General features: G+C 46.8%; 4 protein-coding genes across 5 annotated transcripts; 1 reads left to right on the top strand and 3 right to left on the bottom strand.

Annotated features, from left to right (window-relative positions):
• Positions 1 to 1,004: 1,004 nt before the first annotated feature.
• Positions 1,005 to 2,158, bottom strand: LOC121603228 (proteasome assembly chaperone 2-like). Its single transcript, XM_041931920.1, has one exon. It carries the CDS (start codon positions 2,022 to 2,024, stop codon positions 1,293 to 1,295), a length of 732 nt encoding a protein of 243 aa, XP_041787854.1. The 5' UTR covers positions 2,025 to 2,158; the 3' UTR covers positions 1,005 to 1,292.
• Positions 2,159 to 2,192: 34 nt separating this feature from the next.
• Positions 2,193 to 3,518, top strand: LOC121603227 (dnaJ homolog subfamily C member 17-like). The gene is made up of 2 exons (XM_041931919.1): positions 2,193 to 2,570; positions 2,654 to 3,518. Exons 1-2 carry the CDS (start codon positions 2,493 to 2,495, stop codon positions 3,500 to 3,502), a joined length of 927 nt encoding a protein of 308 aa, XP_041787853.1. The 5' UTR covers positions 2,193 to 2,492; the 3' UTR covers positions 3,503 to 3,518.
• A 30-nt stretch (positions 3,519 to 3,548) lies between these two features.
• Positions 3,549 to 6,218, bottom strand: LOC121603226 (conserved oligomeric Golgi complex subunit 2-like). Its single transcript, XM_041931917.1, is given in 4 exon segments — positions 3,549 to 3,970; positions 4,054 to 4,369; positions 4,372 to 5,791; positions 5,870 to 6,218. Coding segments are annotated over 4 exon segments (2,157 nt in total). The 5' UTR covers positions 5,972 to 6,218; the 3' UTR covers positions 3,549 to 3,651.
• An 841-nt stretch (positions 6,219 to 7,059) lies between these two features.
• On the bottom strand, positions 7,060 to 18,591 carry LOC121603230 (influenza virus NS1A-binding protein-like). Of its 2 annotated transcripts, none has more exons than XM_041931921.1 (8): positions 18,453 to 18,591; positions 12,000 to 12,118; positions 11,755 to 11,838; positions 11,538 to 11,678; positions 10,643 to 10,981; positions 10,265 to 10,553; positions 9,394 to 10,156; positions 7,060 to 9,189 (listed from the first exon to the last, which is right to left on the bottom strand). In XM_041931921.1, the coding sequence occupies exons 1-8, from the start codon at positions 18,490 to 18,492 to the stop codon at positions 8,511 to 8,513; spliced, it is 2,454 nt and encodes an 817-aa protein (XP_041787855.1). In that variant the 5' UTR covers positions 18,493 to 18,591; the 3' UTR covers positions 7,060 to 8,510. The 2 variants fall into 2 exon arrangements, with proteins under 2 accessions (XP_041787855.1, XP_041787857.1); XM_041931923.1 differs by lacking the exon at positions 18,453 to 18,591 and adding an exon at positions 18,172 to 18,222.
• Between the last annotated feature and the right edge of the window lie 817 nt (positions 18,592 to 19,408).

The raw sequence follows: 19,408 nt of genomic DNA, 5'->3' as shown, positions 1-19,408 counted from the left end.
CTAAATGCAAAGTGCAATAAAAGTAAGGAGAGGCCCGTGTGTAGCAATGGAATCGAGATGAAGAAGTATTGCAATCAGTCAAAAAATGACATCGTTAATAAGCCCAATAGAGATCAGAAATCGTTAACCGTTACAAATTGGACAAGAAAAAAGAACAAAAAAAGAAACTATAGTACGAAGCACGATTTTCATTTTCCCTCCCGAGAGATCACGCGTGTGACGCCCATAGCATAAAATAGACACAGCAAATAATTCCACCATTCTCTACAATAGTTTAGCGACGCTCTATCATTAATCACAACTATAGATGTTGTTAACAAGCAAACAGAAGAAGAAGAAGAAGAAAAACACTCTCAAGCAAATCCTTATTCGTAACAAATCGGTTCCTAAAAAGGCAGACACTGTCTCCGTAAGGAGTTTCCGCGGGAGATGTACGTAAGCATTGTTCAACGGCACGAGCCGAGAAGCGCGTCGCTGTTGAATATGTTGAATTTGTATATAAGTTTCTGTACATTAGCAACTGTTTTTTTTTTTTCTAAACCTTTCTTACCTTTCACTACTCTGTGCATTATGTAGTAAGTGTAAATATTTCACCAACCCGAACGTCAAGCCCACAAGGGAGCGCATCGGGACTAATTCCATAAGATGCAGCCATCTGTGTCATGTGTAAACACCCCACTGATGCCCAAACAGGTGCACAGTGCATATCGTTTAAAACACCGATCACGAGCTTTCCTTTCGAGTATAAGAAGTTGATTCAAAATGCGGCTCTATTCAGTATGCGCCAAACCGGCAGCAGCTCCCTGTTTAGTGCAACCACCACCACCACCACTGGGCTGTAGTGTGGTAGGGGTGGACTTCTGTTTTTTGTAACATATTAGTTGTGAAGAACAAGCAAACAAACAAGCAAACAAACGAGCAAAAGCGACAGTTAGTTGGGAAGCTAGCTACCATGAGAGGAAAAGCAACAAGGCGACCACGTGTCGTGTCGTGTCTGATCAACGTTCGATTAGATGTAACGTCTTTCGCGAAACATGCAATAAGATTTTTTATTCTACAAAAATGAATTGAATGGCTGTTTGGGTGTGTGTGACTGCTTTTGGCTTGAGTATCCGAAAACCTGCAATGAACGATTTTAGCTCCAACTTCTCTCTTGTAGAGATATACATGCATCGATGCTTCTTTATTTGTTCACCACAGAGTAATCACGCCCCAGTACGCCACCCATATTGTACAGTAATTTTAAAACGAATGCTTCAGCTTCATCGTGAACCGATCGGGCCACCGCCACCTCAATACAACGTTCTTGGATGGGCTGTGCCGAACAGATGCTTCCACGAGCTGGGCCATCGGAAGTCGTTCCGCTCGGACGCCAGCAAACGCTCGCCGCTGATCGCATTCAACATGCGGGCCAGCATCAATCCTTCCGCCGTGTTGTCGCCCTCGGATACGTACATGAAGAAAACGACTGCCGGCACCTGGCGCGCGGTAAGCGCGTCCAGCAGCTTCGAGGCGAAACCTCCCCCGTGGATGACGCCGCCGCTATGCTTTGTCCAACGGTCGTCCTTCAGGTGGGCCGCATCCGGCGACTGCGCTTCGTACAGCTCGTTCGCGACGTACCGGAACGGTCCGGTGCGGATGTCGAACTTTTCGTGCGAGAAGCAGCTGGACAGAAGGATAGCGTGCGAGAATTTCCGATCGCGCACGAAATCGCCCAGCTCATCCAGGAAGGTTTGGCGGAGCGGGCCGACCAGCGGCGCCCGGAGCTGCAGCACCAGTAGTTTCTTCTCCTGCGAAACGTACAACTCGGCCGTGGTGGTTATCGCATCGCTACCGCCCGTGTGCTCAAACGCTGGCGCACCGACGATCGGCACCAGGGCCGGGGACCAAAGCAGACCGATCGGTTCTAGCTGGAGCGTCTCGATCACGGCATCGGCTGCGAGCTGCGGCACGTTGCCCACGCTGATCGAGGGCACAATAAAGCTGTAGCCGGTGAAGTCGATCTCTCGCTTGAAGGAAAACATGACGCTGGTTTGGTTGTGGAAAACGGGGGAAAACCGCACACTAACTTCACTGTGGCCCGGGACAATTTGAATAAGACAAGGCAATGAGTCGACTGTTTTGTTTTGCTATTGCTTCTGCACCGGCTGGGGAACACACAAACTGACAGCTAAACGCTTCACAGTGGAAAACAAAAAAAATGAAGCGCTTTTTTGAATCAAACATCAAGTGAAGCTGGCTTGAGTTTTGTACTTGCCATAAACTGTCCATAGATTTGTTGGATTCAGTTCAAGGACAACGCGAAGTGAATTACAGTTGAAGCTCTGAACTAGAGGCTATACACATTTTTATGGCACGAAGCAGATTTATTTACATTTTTGTTTTCGTCCGACGACTTGCGAGTTTTTTATTTGCAGACGAAAGTGTTGCTCGTAGTGTGTATGATAAAACACGATACAGTCCTGCCAAGAGCACATTTCTAATCACTAACCATGGTGGACGTGAAAAAGTTTAGCGATATCGACATCTACGGCCTACTGGAGGTGGACATCGCGGCAACAGAGCAAGAGGTACCGAAAGCGCGCAAACCGCCGTGATGCCGGCATCACTCCATTCTGCTAATCGCACCATAATCGTTCTTTTTCGCAAACAGATCCGCAAAGCGTACCGCAAAAAAGCCCTACAATGCCATCCGGACAAAAATCCCGACAACCCGAAGGCGGCCCAGCTCTTCCAAGAGCTTTCGAAGGCGCTGGAAATACTGATGGACGTTTCGGCCCGTGCGGCGTACGATCGGTTGCTAAACGCAAAGAAGGCCGCACAGCTGCGGACAAAGCAGCTGGACAGCAAGCGACAGAAGCTGAAAGCGGATCTCGAAGAGCGCGAAAGGCAAGCAAAGGAAGCGGCCTCCGGGGGCTACAAAACGGCCAGCAGCAAAACCCCCGAGGAGCTGTTCCAGGAGGAATTCGAGCGGCTGCGCAAGGAGGGCTCCAAGCTGATCCAGGAAGAGCAGGAGCTGATGCGCCGCCAGCTGCAGGAGGAGCTGCGCATGATGCAAACGGCGACCGCACCGAGTTGGGATCCAGCGCAGCATAGGATAAAAATACGCTGGAAGGCGGACCGGGGCGATGCAGCGAATGGAGGCTACACGGAGGACGTTCTACGCAAGTTTCTTAGCAAATATGGCGATTTGAATGCGCTCGTTATGAGCCCGCGCAAGAACGGCAGCGCGCTGGTAGAGTTCCGAGCGAAAGACGCCGCCGAAATGGCGGTAACGTTCGAGAAGGGCCGGCTGGACAATCCGTGCACGCTCGAATGGGTTGGAGAGGCGCCGACGAAGGGAAAAGCTAAAGCGACGGCATCCGGTGGCAGTACCATCACGGAGCGGGATTACGAAAGTCTGGTGCTAAGGCAGCTGCGACAAGCCGAAGAACGGAAGCGACTGATTGAACAGATGATGAAGGAAGAGGCTGAAGCGGAAGGCGAAACAACGACACACTAGCGGATTTTGTTGTTTATAATGCGTGGTGGTTGTTTTATTCATTTGATTATGAGCCGAAACATTTTGACGACCCAATGATGCACTCTCTTTGGGTAACGGGTGGATAGGAAAGGAGTGTGTCGAAATAGCGAAAGGACATAACAAGGCAACTACGGCTGCGTCTGCTCGATGGCAAATGGTCGTCCCTTAATGGCGTCCTCTACCAGCTGGACCAGTTGGGGCAGTTTGTCCACGTTCTGGCGGCCGATCTGTGCCTTGTCTTCCACATACCGAGCAAAGTGCATCACGTCTGCCTGCAGTTGCAGACGAATTTTGTCATCATCCGAGGGTGCCGTGCGATCCGTGCTGGGCGCAACCGCTGCCGACGATGCGCTCGTTCCCGAACGGTCGCGAAGATTTTTCAACCGTCGCAACGATTCCTCCGTCTTTTGGACGGATGTTAACACTTCGTCGATTACTTGGTAGAATCTTTGGGTAAGAAAATAAAAAAATAAAAACATGTTCATAAAAAGTTCCGCCTAATGCGTTACCGCCGTCTTATCGGCACTTACTGCACTGTCACGTGGTTGAAGACACCGATTTGAAAATCACGCATCGCTTCGACCCCTATCATCGAGTTGTAGCCCTTGCGAAACGAATCCACCGGTGCAAGCAGCTGCTCCACATACGCACAGCAACGGCTCGGCACGTCGCGATTCGTCTTCCGGTACAGGCGCGGTATATCGCTTACCTGCCGCAGCTGAGGTATGCTGGCGCTGATCAATTCTCGCACAATCAGCTGCTGCAACTGCGAGCGCCTCTCACCGAATGCAGTCCCGCTCTCGCCCACTATTGCTTCCAGCTCGCCGCGAGACACCCCAGACAGTGGGCTTTCTCCACGATCAGGTTCACTATTGACGGAACTTTCAGCTCGATATTTCGCAGATCAGAGTACAGCGCCACCAGAAAGCGGATGCGCTCCGTCTGCCCCTCCGGAGCACCGTTGGCCGTCTCTTGGCTTGCTCCGTCCGGTCGGAAGGCTTCTCCACACCACACGCTTAGCCGCGCGAGAATCTGCAGCGTGAGCTTAAGGAACCGATGGAACAGCTGCGGCAGAAACACACCATCCTGCCAGCAGCGGGAAATGGCCGTCAGGGCGGCGGAAAATTGCGCTACATTAAACTGTGATGCGGATATGCTGGAGGCCACCTGGCGTGAAGCGGATTCGCTGCAGCACGCCTCCAGCTCGGCGCCGATCTCCTGGAATCGGATCTGGAAGTACACCGGCAGGTTCCAGCGCAGCTGAAAGCTACGGTACTGCGCGTGCGCCTTGAACTGCGCCACGTCGTCCGCATCGTCAATGATCAGCTCGATGCGCTCCAGGAACTCGAGCGTACACTTGTACTTCTGATAGAAGGCATCCGGATTGCCCGGCGCAAAGATCGACGACATGTTCGTCTCCATGCGTCGCTCGACCTCGGCCCAGAAGCTGTTCACGATAAAGTTGTAGCCTTTCACTTTGCCGTTGCGCTTCGTCAGCTGGCACAGCTGCTTCATGCGCATCGAGACAAAGTCGAGAATCTGATTGTAGATGCCGGTCAACCCCTGGGGCGAGTTTTGCAGACTGCTTTCCGAGATGGCGCGGTTCATGAACGGGGCAACAATTTCGCCCCGAAACACTTCCTCCGCCGTGCGGCACTCGTCCAGCGTGCAGTAGATGCGCAGACACCGTTCCAGCTCCTTCGGTTCCGGCTCGCCCAGCGCACGCAGAAAGTAACCCTTCAGCCGGGCCAGCAGCTCGCTCCAGAGGTCCTGCGCGAGACGCTGCTTGCCGTCGTCCAGAAAGTCGCGACAGAACTTGATGTTAAACTGTAGCTGAATCGATTCCAGTGCCGCTCGCTCCAGCAGGGTGGCATCGATCTGGTCCTTCCTATCGCCGAGCAGCATGTCCTCGAGCTTGTGCAGCGAAGCTTGCGCTCTGGCCAAGCTCTGGAGCGACTTTTTGTACGAACGCAGCAGCTTCTTCTGCTCGAGACAGCTGGCAATTTCGCTCATGCTCGCTTCGAGGGCACCTTTCACCTGGTCGACCTCGGTGCGCAGCTTCTGCAGCGGCCCCTCGATGGCGTCGATCTGCTGGTCCAGCCCGATAAGATTCGCGGACAGGTCTACGAAATCGGCGTAATCCTGATTGATCAGCTCAATCATCGCCGACCGTAGTACCTTCAGGTAGAGGCCCAGGTCATCGCGAATGATCTCCAGACTGCCGGCATTTCGGTTCTCGTGCAGGAACTCATCGACGGAGAATGTTTTCTAGGGAAGGTATCAAACGTAGTTGAGCTACGGTCAGGAACATAGACTTGGGGAAAACTTGGCAGGCGCAGCAGATACCTTCATGAATTCGTTCTTGTCGAAACACAAAGATGCCGGACCAGCCGGCAAGCTGAACAGCTCGCCACCGCTGCCGGCCGGAGGAGCTGGCTTTCCATCCATCGCTAGCAACAGCTTTCAGCCCAGGATGGTAAAGTGTGAAACATCTAGGACGAAACAACGACCGAAGGACGCAGAAAGCCCAACACAAAACAGAACAATAACACTCGCCAATCTATGCCATAATTTTGTTAATTTCTTTCCTGCCTTTGACACATCATCAACAAGAACCGCACACCGGGAAAGCGCTATCGCAGTTCAAGGCGGTTTTTTAATGTTTTTGTGTCATATTTTTATCACAAATTTATGTTCCATGTTTTTATCACAATTTTAACAACAACAAAAATGGAGAACAGCAACGCAAAGGTTTAGAAAATGGTCTGATATTTTTTTATATGAACATCATAAAATGTGGGGGTTTGATCGGTATGAGCCATTCCCACTGTGCGTCTTTTCCAGTTCAATTTCGCAGCCCAGCTAACATTTTATCTTCGGACCGCGCTCTGGCAGTCATCGTCATCAATATCAAAATTAATAAGGTGGTTAAATTGATCTCAATGAACCATTGTCTCAATGATCAAATTTACACCCCCATTACTACGACCTTTATACTCGGGTTTCCCATTAATTATGTACGGGAACTTATACTTTTTAAGTTTAAAACATCAATAAATTTTTTGTATCGAAAATTAAAATTTAAAATTTGGTACAAAAATACGGACATTAGTTTTATTTACTTTAGTAAAGAAATGATAATTTTAAAGTCTTGCTAACTTTTTTAAGTTCAAAAACTCACTTTTTCAATTAAAGTCCTCAGTGCTGTTTTATGTAAAATACATTGATAGTACTTTTTATATTCCACTTTGATTTTTTTTTATTGTTTCATCAAAATCAAAATCATCGAAAATGTATTTTTGGTACATGCAATTTCATTATTATGGAATTTACAGAGAGTTATGCCACACTTTTCTCTGTTCGTAAAATTTCTTATATTTTGAATATGATTCTAGGGATGGATAAGTAAGTAAGTAATAATCTACACTACATACTACACTTTGCATACTTACGTGCACAAAAAGCCTCCATTAGCGGGAGCATTTTCTCAATACGAAATAATCGGCGTACCGATAAAAAGTGATATACGAAGAATATTCCGTGCATTCAATAATTGCTTTAGAAAAAAGTCATATTTTTTAGTAGAACTTATAATATCTAAAGATTTTTTTCAGTTTTTATGTAGCTACATTATTTAAGGTATAGAGTTGCGTGAAACTTAACACCGTCAACTGTGGACAGACCATGCCTTCTGTTCAATAGTGCCACTTTCTGTCTGAAACAATACCCAGTCTATACGCATCTGTCATAGTGTAATGGATTGATGTGATCATACAACTCCTGTGCTTCTATCCGTTATATAAAATGGACCTGCGCTATTCCCTTTCACCCTAACCAGTGCTGATTATGAGCCTACATGTTGTGTCACGCAGTTATACCGATAGGTTTGAATGACCCTATGCTGACGCATTGTGTCTCCCGTCGCATTCGATAGTAATGCGGTTCGATGAATGTTAGTCAATACACCAGAGGAATGCGCATTTGGGGGGCTGTGCAAAGTTCAAAACGCAAGTTCAGTGCACGTTAATTGCGTTCATCGCGATGTAGCTCAATCAGTGTTTAACCCTAATACGATGACTTTAGAATGTGCTGCATGTGGCAAAAAATCAATCGTGGCAAATAATCGCATCGTGCATCGAAAGACTAATCTACCGGCTAGTGTTCTTCTTTAGGGTGTAAAGCGGCAAACGAATGGCTCACAACTTGCAAAATCATGACACATTGCATCGCATCTTGGGTTCATCTTTTAAACGGGATTGGTGCGAAGGCAAGGTAGGCAAATTGAATCACCTTTACATTACTACCGTTAGGACAGATTCTTAAAATTTCATCCACGATCGTTTACATTACGGAACAAACCAAAAACAAGCACGTTATAGCACACGAAGCAGGCGCGAAAACCATGACGACATGAATGTTCGTGCCTGTCGACAAGCAGCAAATCAATTATTGATCGTACTTATTCTTGATCTATCCTTGCTTACAAGCTATTTAGTCTGGGCGTCCGTCCGACTTTCCATTCCGCTGACAGGACTGCGCCATTTGGAAAGTATGCCATTGAGGAGCAAAATTTCAACGACAATCTCTTACTGGCTAGTAATTTTAATATTTAGCTTGCAATCATCGCCTGTTAGCTCTTTTTGTCGCCATTTAAAAAAAGTCCTCATCACTTACTCTGCCTCTTACGTCACCTTTTCGTCTAGCGTGGGCTCATAGCAGCCTCAAGTTGTAGATTTCCAGTTGGATATTTCCAATAAGATTTTCTTTACAAACGTCGCCACATTATCGTGTAGAAAAATAGCCAATAAGAAAGGACCGTTGCCGAGTGTGCAAAACATTAATCTGGAAATGTATGGGTGCAGACAGCTTTCCCTGCTTAGTCCACCTCCTCGCCGTCATCGCATTCGATAACGGATGGGTGCGCTGCGGCTGCAATGCTCGTGTCAATCGGAACCGCAGTCAAACCACCGGCGGTTGCCAGCGTCAGTTAGCTGGAATGATTGCCGGCGGTCGCAATTTCCGTACACTTGTTGGCCGCCAGCTGCTGCAGCAGGCTAATACTGTTCTCCTGCGCTGTCTTGGTCGCGTTCGTAGTTTTACTCAGGTCCCCGGTGTCATGGTCGTCCTGCTCGTCTTCCAGCAGTGCCGTTTTGGCACTGTTCTGTGCCGAAGCGAAGAGAATGTCCTGCTTTCCGGCAGCCGTTGCCTTTGGCGAATGCTGCTGCCGGTTGTACTCGTTATTGAGCGCGGTGTGGATCGGTTTGAAAGTGTTCTCGTTCGCACCTCCGTTGCCGCTCAAATGGTCCGGCGACGACGAGGTTGATGAAGAGGATCGCACGTTCTGCAGAGCCGCCCGTAGTGAGTTCTCGAGCAGCGAGTCAATGTTGGCGCTCGTTTGTGGCACGAATGTGGTCCACTCGTTCGTCGCAGCGTCAAGATATTCGACCGTGCTGAGGAACGTCTTACCCGAGAAGCCACCGATCGCGTACAGACGGTTCTGAACCACCGCAACCGAAACGTTGGAGCGGGGCGATGTAAGGTTCGGTCCGGCAATCCAACATTTGCTTTCCTCGTCGTAACACTCGGTCGTGTTCAGTGAATGTGAGCCATCACTACCTCCAACGGCGTATAGCTTGCCGTTGTACTCGGCCAGGCCACAACCACGCCTGGAATACAACAATTGCGAGAGCGAAAGAGAGAGAGAGATGAATAGAGAGAAAGAGAGAGATGAATAGAGAGAAAGAGAGAGATGAATAGAGAGAGAGAGAGAGAGAGAGAGAGAGAGAGAGAAAGAGAGAAAGTGAAAATAGAAAAAGGTAAAGATTAGTAATGCAAGTTCAGAGCACATCAAAACATTCCACTTGTCATACCTCGGCGTCAAGAGCGATGGTCCAAGAGTCCACTGGTTTGCTTCCACATCGTACACCTCAACGGAGCCGATACAGTTCCACGCATCGCTTCCGCCAACGACCCACAGCTTGCCGCCGTATGCCGTCACGCCAGCCTGATAGCGGCCGGTGTTGAGTGGTGCAATCGAGAACCAGCGATTCTCTTCCGGCTTCAGCACGTCACACTGTTTGATACCGCTCTGTCCATTCCATCCACCGATGCAGTAGATCTTGCCATTCAACGCACACACGCCTGCATTGCTTCGAGCGAGAGGTAGTTTGCACATCTTCTTCCACTTTCGATCCGCCTTGGAGAGATACTCGACGGAATCCAGCTCGGTCGTGCCATTACAGCCACCGACGGCGTAAACCGTTCCCTCGATAACCGCTATCTGGACGCGTCCACGAGCCTCTCCCATATTCGACTGCTGTGTCCAGCTGTTCGTCTCGGGACAGTAGGATTCTACCGATCGGAGACACTCGGCCCGATCGTAGCCGCCGCAAACGAGCAGCTTGCCTTCAAGCTCGGCTACACCGAGACCGCACTTGGCGCCGGACATGGTAGCGACCTCGCAAAACAGTTCCGGCTGCTGGCATTCGTCCAGATCTTCATCCCTGCTGACACTGGTGCTCATCACATCCGGCGTGTTGATCGGGGACGGTGTCGTAGGGATGTTCAGGCGCAGCTGAATGGATAAACGCGCCAAGTTGCCGTTCAGCGTAACGAGCGCAACATACGAATGGTCTGCAGTGAATGGATAAAAAAGACAACAGCATTCAGTACAACTACAATGTGTCTTTGATATGAACCACATCTATGGTGCACACGATACGCGAGACAAGCCAAACTTACCGGAAAGCTTGCTGCAGCCAACCAAACTCCAATCCATCTCCGTGGCGGCAGCATCCGCGGCATCACTACGGTCACCGATGTCACGGCTGTACAGTATCATGCGTGGCCTGCCAGGTGTTTTCAACGCTTTGCGATGCTTCTTATTGCTCGGGCATTTCAGCACTAGCCGCTTGTAGTCCTGCACCAAATCGCTCTCCGATTCTTGTCCCGGTGGCAGATCTGCACAGTCTTGCAGTGAATTATCTAGTGCCAAGTAGAGCATGTGCGAGCGTTCTAGCAGCGAGGAAACCTGTAAGAAGAGCAGCATAAATACACACATGCCATACATCCCTGTACCACATGTCCTCCCTTAGCCGGTGGCTTCCGGTCCTTACTCACCGATACATCCTCGTTCATCATCTGTCGCCGAATCCAGTCGATAACGAGCCGGCCCAAAGAGCATTCCGCCACCAGCGACATCTCTTGGCGCGTTTGATACAGCACCTCGATCAGCACGCATGGCAGCTGCAGAAACCCGGCCGTCTCCGAGACGAGATGGAAGTTTTTCGCGATGTACGCGTCCACCTCCTGCACGAAGCGTCGGTTCCGCTCGATACCGGGCAGCGAACGCGTCTCGATGCAAATGTCCGGCTCCAGCTCGCTCACAAGATGGCGGGCGCACTCCTTCACCACACTATCGATCTTCAGCTGCCAGGCAGCGAGATAGACATCGCGGATCTAGAAAATGTTTTGTCGTAACAGTGCCATGTGTCTTTCACGGGTTTTCGCCTTCCTAGCAGGCTCTATCGTGCGCCCCACGCGGCACGCGTCTGTGTGCGTGTATGTTTTTGAGGACCGCCGAAGGAAGGCGGGGAAATTGGGATGGGAAGAGTATGTGTGTGTGTGCACGTGCCGTTGTTCTGTTTGCCGTCTCTCCAAGCCCGACCAGAGAAGCCGCGGGCGTGTGGAGCAATGGCGAATCGTCGAGCTGTGTAGTGTCACCACCATCGGCTCATTCTATCCGTTGCGGCTGTTTCAGTTCCAGCGGCACAACTCGAACCTGCCGATGGTGGCCACTATCAGTGACAGATTCTCATTGAACGGCAAACTATTCTAGGCTTTGGTGCTACATAGCCATAACCACACAACAAAACACGCATAGCAGGGCGTGTGCTTTTTTCTGCTCTGTTCGTACTTCGGTACGGTATACGCTTTACTAAATCGAGCTCTAGCCGCTTGGGGACGGAAACAATCTGTGGGCCTGTCTTAGATGCGAACGCATACTAGCACTCACCATCTCATCAGGCACTTCCAATGATCCGGTGTAGGCATACTCGACCAGATACATCAGGCCGTGCTTCGTGATCTGCCCGTTCAGCCGATAGCAGGGCAGCTTAGCGTCACTGGCTGCGGTTGGCCCACCGTTCAGTGTGCCCTGCGGAAAAGACGAACGGATAACCAATTAGTTCATGATGTGCGTACTTCTTCAGCCGAGTCGCCGAGGGCATTACCGCATCCGTGCTGAACAGTTCCATCAGCTGTGGCGAAACACAAGCAAGCACATTCCGATGCGCATGGATTTCCGTATTTTCTACCTGAAATGACGACCGAAATGAGTGTTATTAACACTTTAACTTATCCGGAAACAACCTGAAGCTTGCTCCGAGCTATAGATCTATGGACCGATCGATTGAGGAGTAATACTCTCATCGTTTTTGTCCGCTATAAATCATAGCATGTACATAAGAATAATTACCAGTAATACCACGTCGCAGAAGAGCCGATTTTTCCGCATCGTACTGAGACTCTGCAAGAAGCTTGACTTCATGTTGTCATCCGTGAACTTCAGATAGCCGCAGCTCTCCATGGCATCATCTGGAAATGGAAAATATAAGTCGAATGTTTCAGTATCGAGTTTCTTGAGATTGGGAAGTATGACACAGGTGAAAGCTTAAATGCGTTTACATCTATTCTACATTAATTCCTTCCTGTTGCATTAACAATGGCGAACACTTGTTGACTCACGCTTACGCAATATCCTTCAACAACATATCCCAGTGTTAAATCTTGGTAAGATACAGCAGCTGTGGACTTTGGAGACAGGTCCAGCCTTTAAAATCCCTCATATGTAAATCCACGCTTAACACAGACCAGGAAGACCTAAGACAGTTATTTCCCGTTATCTCCGTAAATACTGTTTGTTGTTTCGTTATCATTGCGGATAATTTAGCACGCCGACGGGGCAATACCACAACACTCAACAAAAACACCCCATGCCGGACAAATAGAAACGTACGTCAGGGAAAAGATAACGTTCTTTTATCTGTTACATGAGTAATGTTGTTGGTCCCTCGCCCGTACACACACAAACAGACGCACAATAACCACGCGGCAAGCAGCCTTAAGATTTATACGAATCACGCGATGCACATATCATAGGGGATTTTTGATATTGCTTCTTTACACCATGCACTGGCCAAATGCACCTCCTTGTTTCGCGGACATATGTGTGCATCGGTTACTGACTCGTGCAATTACACATGCTTACTTTTGCTGTACTGTCCCGCGGTGACGGTAGACACCACACTTAAGTCCACATGGACGAGCACGTGGCTAAGCCAAACAGTAGTACTGGCACGTGTTTACAATGATAATGCTTTTTAATTGTTTTATCTAAACAAACCCGTTTTACGATTTGTTTTTTGATGGGTTTCATTCAATTATTCAATTTCGCCAAATATCCGATGGCAAATTGGTTGCAAAAGCTAAATGGTTCTAGGCGACTAATACACAGAAGAACGCAAATACTACTCTGGCCTGGCGACAACGGTGGCTGTCACGCGGCATGACAGTTGACCTCGAATATCAGTGTTTTACCATCATCGACAAAATCATGAATTGTCATGAAGCAACAGCAACGGTGGGCGGATGGGAACGGGTTAAAAGACTGGCATCACGACGTCAGCAAAACGTACAAGCATCAGCACGGTAAATTTGTGTGCCAAAACAAAAATCTGTAGTACCGAAGGAGGCAAAGGCGAATAGAGTTCCAAGGTAAAACCAAACGCACGGAACTCGTATTAAAAAACAACAACAACCTTACATTGTTTGTTTACAGTCCGTAGTTTTTGCAACGAAGCAAACGAACAGCGACGACAGGGGATTCGGAGGAACAACCGGTAATATAAACAGAGTGGTAACTTAGACGACAGGTGAGTTAAGGCTAAAAATCGTTGATGCTACTACCATCTGCACAAAACAACTGCGTAGTACGTACGTTTAGATTCAACTGGATACGGGGCTTTGTGTAGCTTGAACAAGTTTAGTCTTTACCATCATTTTTGACGTTATTGAAAACAATGAATTGGCAAACATTATGATGATTAAGTTTGCATTTTTGTTTGCACAGTGATGTGGTGACAAGTGCACTGGAAGCTTACCGTTAGTATCTGAGATATTGCAGTGGCCCTGAACGGAAGTTTATTTTGGTCCAAAAACTTCGATTAGATAACTTCTTCGCTCCCAGGTTGTTGATCAGGCGATCGAGATAGCCGAGGAAGAGGAAGGGCGTGTGATATGAAATTGGAACGGTATTGATAAAAAGCACACCACGGCCCTTGTTTACGAAGGGCCTGTGTGCTGCAACAGGAAACCCCGCCGAGAGAAGCCTATCGATTAAACAGTATTTTAACCGGAGGAAACCGGCTGCAGTGCCCCAAAGGGGAGGAAATTGGCAACAAAAACAACAACAAAACAAAAGTTGCGAATCTTCCAGGCGTGCTTTTTGCGCATCAAACAATTTCCGTACCGTTGCACGGGATTTTCACTGTATAAACGACATTAAGTGGATTGTACTTTGATACACGCGCCGTTACCCGGTGGTCGCGTGATAACGGTGCATATAATTGAAAAAACAACCTTCTTTGGATATGCCTATTGACAACGTATTTTACGTAAAGACGTCACTTTCTCTCCGACTTCAACGCCCCACATTTTTTGCTAATTTGATTACGAAAGTGTTATTATTTTTCATTTATGCTAAAATCAATAAACGCTCACTAAGCGAATTTGAAATCAAAGCCAAACCAAAAGTGAGAATGCCAAACATAGATCACGAAACTAATCAATATATGTTCTCGATATAAAAAATTGGAAATGTCTCCATCGTAAACCGTATGGCAATCAATTTTGTTGTATAATAAAACTGCCGTCACCATTATTCATAACCTTAACGATCGCAGAATCAGCATCGAACAATAGAAATTAGCCATACATATTTAAGCATTTTATTACAACGCTGGGTGTTTATGATGACAATTGAAAGATACCGGACACTATCAGGAAGCTTTTGCCAAACGTCATCGTAATACAACACCTCCCTACTTCCCATCCAACAAACACTCTGATACAGAGCAATAAGAGATAGCGCCAATTATTGGGATCCCAGCGTTGGCTAGCATGTGAAGAATTCCATTTCGCGACGGCAAGAGCCACAAGAAAGCCACGTTCCCACTTTGTTGCTGATCGTTGCTGATTGAAAAGAAGGTCAGCGTAATTTGACGCAATTAGACAGTGAGCAGCCTATTTCATTGTCCATAACTATCATCAAACAGTGGTGTGATTCGCGAAAGCAATAAATACATGTTATACTACATCGTTAAATGCTTATCAAAAAGCTGTAGTATCCTCGGCCTGCTCCTTCTACCATCACTACTCTACCCGTCCTATCAGCTAAATTTGATATGATAGCAATTTAGAACATTGTTTACGCCAAGGGGGTTGTGCCTCGCATGCTCCATTTACAGACAGCCTTGTTGGGCGGCTGGCAAATAAAACACTTCCGCAATTCCACGCCAACAAACCAAACCGTCGGATGGCGACGGCTATTACTTTCACTTCGTCCTGGTGAGGCACTGCACAGTTAACGATGCTAAAATTAACTTTGCTCAACATGTTAGGTGACGTCGCGTGCCACTAATATCACCGAGAGTCTAATGCCAAATGCAGCAGATCCAATTCTTCAGCAATTCAGCAGCTGCGTTAATTACAAGACATTTCTTTTCCTTGCATTCGGCAACCGTGAAATGAGATTTGCATTTGATAATCTCCTTCGATTTTTTCCTCGATTTTACATTGGCACACGTGTTTACACACGGTCGTTGACCCGCATGTGGCGATCTGCGATCTGAATCAGCGGTTCGTGCGGTAAAATGACGGCGAGAAACTGCATGCCGCTGCATGCCATCAACTGCATCAATCGAGCCGGAAAACATGCACTCCGCAGCGTACTGCACCCCACGGCAGCTGCTATCGGGTGCAAAAAAACGGACACTGAATAGTGGTAGTGACGCTTGTGCCAACGGTACAAAGTCTGTCGGGTGTTTCCCACTGCAGAGATGTATGATATTTATATTTAATATTCATTCGTGTTTTGACATGCTTTTTCTCTGCTCTTTGCATTCAAATCGTGTGAAAAAAACATTGGTATATGTCCATATGATCTCCGATCGAGCATTTGGAAGATTGCCTAATGACATAAGACTCACGTCGGCGTTTTGTATGTCTGCGGTTGCTTGCGTATGATGTGTTTTTCCTATCCTTTAATTATGTGCAAAGAAGGTCCCACACTGAAATTTCAAATCAACGCTGTCCTCAGTTGAAGCGATGCTGGCCCATTTGCACAGCATGAATATTTATTGGCCGTTACGCTTTTCATTAATATTGTTATAGTATCCCAGTGCATGGATCTGAATGATAAGTTGTATTGTATTATTTTCGGTGCATATCACAGCAATAAAACTCCTGCCCACAGAAAACTCAAAACTTTACATTATCAATACGAAAACATTTAGGAAACATGCCAGATTGTTTGTGCAATTCCACACAAATCCAATCTCATTTAAGAAACAAATTGCCAGCTGCCTCTTTGTGCAGTTACAGTAAAAAGTATTTCAATTAGTTGCGCGGTCACGTGGTGCAATCATCAAACCGCTCGACTTAACAACATGCCCGTTGTGGGTTAAAGCCTCACATAGACCGTTTTGTTTAGCAAGAACTGACCAGATGCGCAGAGAAACTTGGCATTACACAGCTAAATATCGATAGTTTTCTAATAAGTATGCAACCTCAAAACGTTTTAATCAACTAGTCTAACAATAAAAAAAAGTTTGATTGTTGGACTAGTTTAATAACCAAGCACTAAATTCTTAGAGAATCTTACTATTTGATCGGTCTCTTGGTACAGTCGGCAACTCGTACGACTTCACTGCATGCCCGTCATGCGTTCTAGCTCCGAATCGACCGTGCCCCCATACATGGAACTGACTATCTAGCTATGGGAAATCAATACGTCACTGAAAGCCAAGCCTACTAGTGGTTCAGGCTGACAGAATCTTAGAAAAGGGGTTCTGAATGTTCTGATTCGAGAAGCAACAATCTTTTTTAATTAACAGGCAAAAACATTCGAATAGCAACACTCAATATAATCATACATATACTCACAACAAATGGCACTCGATAAATCAATATATAAATAAATAACCCAGCACTCAAAAACACTGCTCATTCGCTGTACCACAAACAATTTACATTAAATTTAGAACATTCTAAACAAGCTAATTTGCCGATTACCGAGAAATGCACAAGCCAAATAGAGGAAAATAGGAACTAAGCTCTTTTTAGTAGCTTTTTACATACACCAAATATCTAAAATAAATCAACGGATGTGGTTCAATAAAAATATTCTGCAACAGGCAAACAAAACATGCCACCTCAGTCAGCACTTATATGGAATGTAATTAAACCGTTCGGTGTGGTCGATTGTTTGTATACGACAGCAGAACGATGATAGTAAACTAAAAATAAAATCCGATACGTTAATTATAAACATTGGTTCTTTGGCACGTGGCTGTGTTTAGCGAAATGAGACTTCGTTCATGCGCGATACATGATCAACGGTCTCAAGACAGAGACCGAAAAGGGGGGGATCAGAAAAATAAACAAAATACGCTACAGCACACGGATCAGAATGGGATATTTCATTTCATCCGTATGGCAAAAGCGATGACAAACCATTGTGCAATGCACTATGCCAAGATAGGAGTGCAGTTTTTCGCTTTGCTTTATCAGCAATCATCTTTCACTTGCTATTAATCATAAACGGCCGTTCCTCAGAGTGGCCATTAGTGGTCGTAAAAAATGCATATGTGTACAGAGACTCCTGCCTCTGCTCCTAATAAGAATTGCTTGTCTTATTAGTGCGACGTAATCAGTGGAAGCAGTCATAAATATGCACAATTACCAGTCACTTCGCGCAAACACTTGTCCGTGAGATCCAATAAGGAAAGGAAAAAGCGTTTTGGTGCCAACGCGTCTTACATGCGACAGCGAGCGATCCGGGATAATGAAATAATAATACCTATTATCGCTTGTTGAGCGTACACGCGTCGCTGAAAAAATGCCATTTACAAATATGAGAAATTAGAGTTTGAAGTGGGAAGTTCATACGAATTGCACGTTTTTCTGAACTTGCTACTAATGAGCTGACAGAAAACAACGCAATTTCCCTATCATCTGACGGCAAAGATGGTCTGGAATTTTGGAACGGTTTCTTTTGCCCCTCTCAGCACTGCTGCGGGCGCCGAAGATCTTGAAATTGTTTACAAATAAACCCACCATGGTTGGCTGAAATTCTTCCAATTTTGTGCTGGCCCTCGGGCAAGAATTTGCATCTTGGCTTGAACTGAAACGATCATGTGTGTGAGTGTTGTTGGGGTATTTGCATTTTATTTTGAACGTGTTGAAAATATTCTGGTCAACTAGTTCTCTATAGACGATCTCCCATAGGTCGTCGATGTGTCCTGACGTCAATCGGTTAGACTAGACGAATGGTAAGTCATTCCAGAATGGAAAAAATAATAAATACATACCATCGTCCCTTAATGCAATTAGGGCTAATTGTTCGTCCTTCGTGATGAAGATAGTTCTCTCGCCCTTCGGTTATTTTAATAGCCCCTTCGCACGTCATTCAAAATACTATCTGATGCAAGATGACTGACAAAAGCGTTACTTGGACTAGAGTTCGCAGCCGAAGAGTCATACACAAAGACTGATTGAGTTCTCGCGATTCATTCTTACAACTAACCACACAAATACAAATTACTTGCTTGCCCTGCAGCATGTAGCCTCGCATAAAACATTGGTTACTTACCACTGTCGTATGAAAACTTAATAATATTTTTTCTCGTCATTTTCGTTAGCACCGCAATATCGTATCGACGAGACAAATGTTGAGGAACTTATTTTTAATTGCTGTGTTCGTCAGGTCACGCTCTGCAAACGTCAGCCGGTTTTACGGATTCGGGATAGTCGTGATGGTCCACGCGTGAAGACAAGGACGGAAGTAAACACTAAATCACAACTACACTCACTCACTAGGTACCAAACGGTTCGATGGTTTACCCAGGGCAATCTTTTCCAGTCCCCGTTTTGCACTATCACAGATCACAGATAAGGCACGGCCTTTTTTTATTTTAAAGCACATATTTACAAGGCGCGATGCAGCATCCACTTTACGCCCCCCGTGTCCAGCCAATACGGATCCACGTTGGGTACCCCGGTTTGCTCGGCAATCGGCCAAACGGAAGCTCACCGTGAAATTGGAGCTAGCATATTCATGGCAGCCGGAGACTGCCGCTACAACTTTTTTCGCAGGCAAAGAACGAACATCCATCACCACTCCTGCTGATGGCCGTGTGCCGAATTTCAGCACTACGTTCCACTTCAGGATCACCGACGACGTAGACTACCGCCAAGCAGCATGGCCGTTTTAGCAGATTCGAACCGAATGGTACATCTTTTTAAACACCGGTCTGCTTCGTTCATGTGCACCGGAAACTGTGGAAGAAACCAGTGACGTACGAATTTATGGTACGAGTACGAACGAACTACAAGTAGTACGAATTTTGTCTTTTTTTGTACACTTTTCGATCGCTTTCGTGTGTAAGTCTGTCTACATTGCCTTCAGGCTCACTATTTTTGACACAGTTTCGCAATGGAAAATGATTCACTGGCGCAGACACATCACACACAACGGAGCACACTCAAAATATACCTTTGGAGCTCTGCAAGAAGCTTCCGGAAGTTTCGAACCAAAGATAACTGTCC

This window comes from Anopheles merus, unplaced genomic scaffold (assembly GCF_017562075.2).
Source record: "Anopheles merus strain MAF unplaced genomic scaffold, AmerM5.1 LNR4000937, whole genome shotgun sequence".
Taxonomy (NCBI): Eukaryota; Metazoa; Arthropoda; class Insecta; order Diptera; family Culicidae; genus Anopheles; species Anopheles merus.
Note: the sequence above shows the minus strand (reverse complement) of the source record. Positions and strands in the feature narration are given on the sequence as shown.

Excerpts from the sequence above, each read along its gene's own strand:
- LOC121603228 (XM_041931920.1), bottom strand. The coding sequence starts at position 2,024 with ATGTTTTCCTTCAAGCGAGAGATCGACTTCACCGGCTACAGCTTTATT.
- LOC121603227 (XM_041931919.1), top strand. The coding sequence starts at position 2,493 with ATGGTGGACGTGAAAAAGTTTAGCGATATCGACATCTACGGCCTACTG. Across the intron at positions 2,571-2,653 it reads TCGCGGCAACAGAGCAAGAG|ATCCGCAAAGCGTACCGCAA; the intron begins GTACCGAAAGCG and ends TTTCGCAAACAG.
- LOC121603230 (XM_041931921.1), bottom strand. The coding sequence starts at position 18,492 with ATGACGAGAAAAAATATTATTAAGTTTTCATACGACAGTG. Across the intron at positions 11,839-11,999 it reads TCTGCGACGTGGTATTACTG|GTAGAAAATACGGAAATCCA; the intron begins GTAATTATTCTT and ends TCGTCATTTCAG. Across the intron at positions 11,679-11,754 it reads AACTGTTCAGCACGGATGCG|GGCACACTGAACGGTGGGCC; the intron begins GTAATGCCCTCG and ends TCTTTTCCGCAG.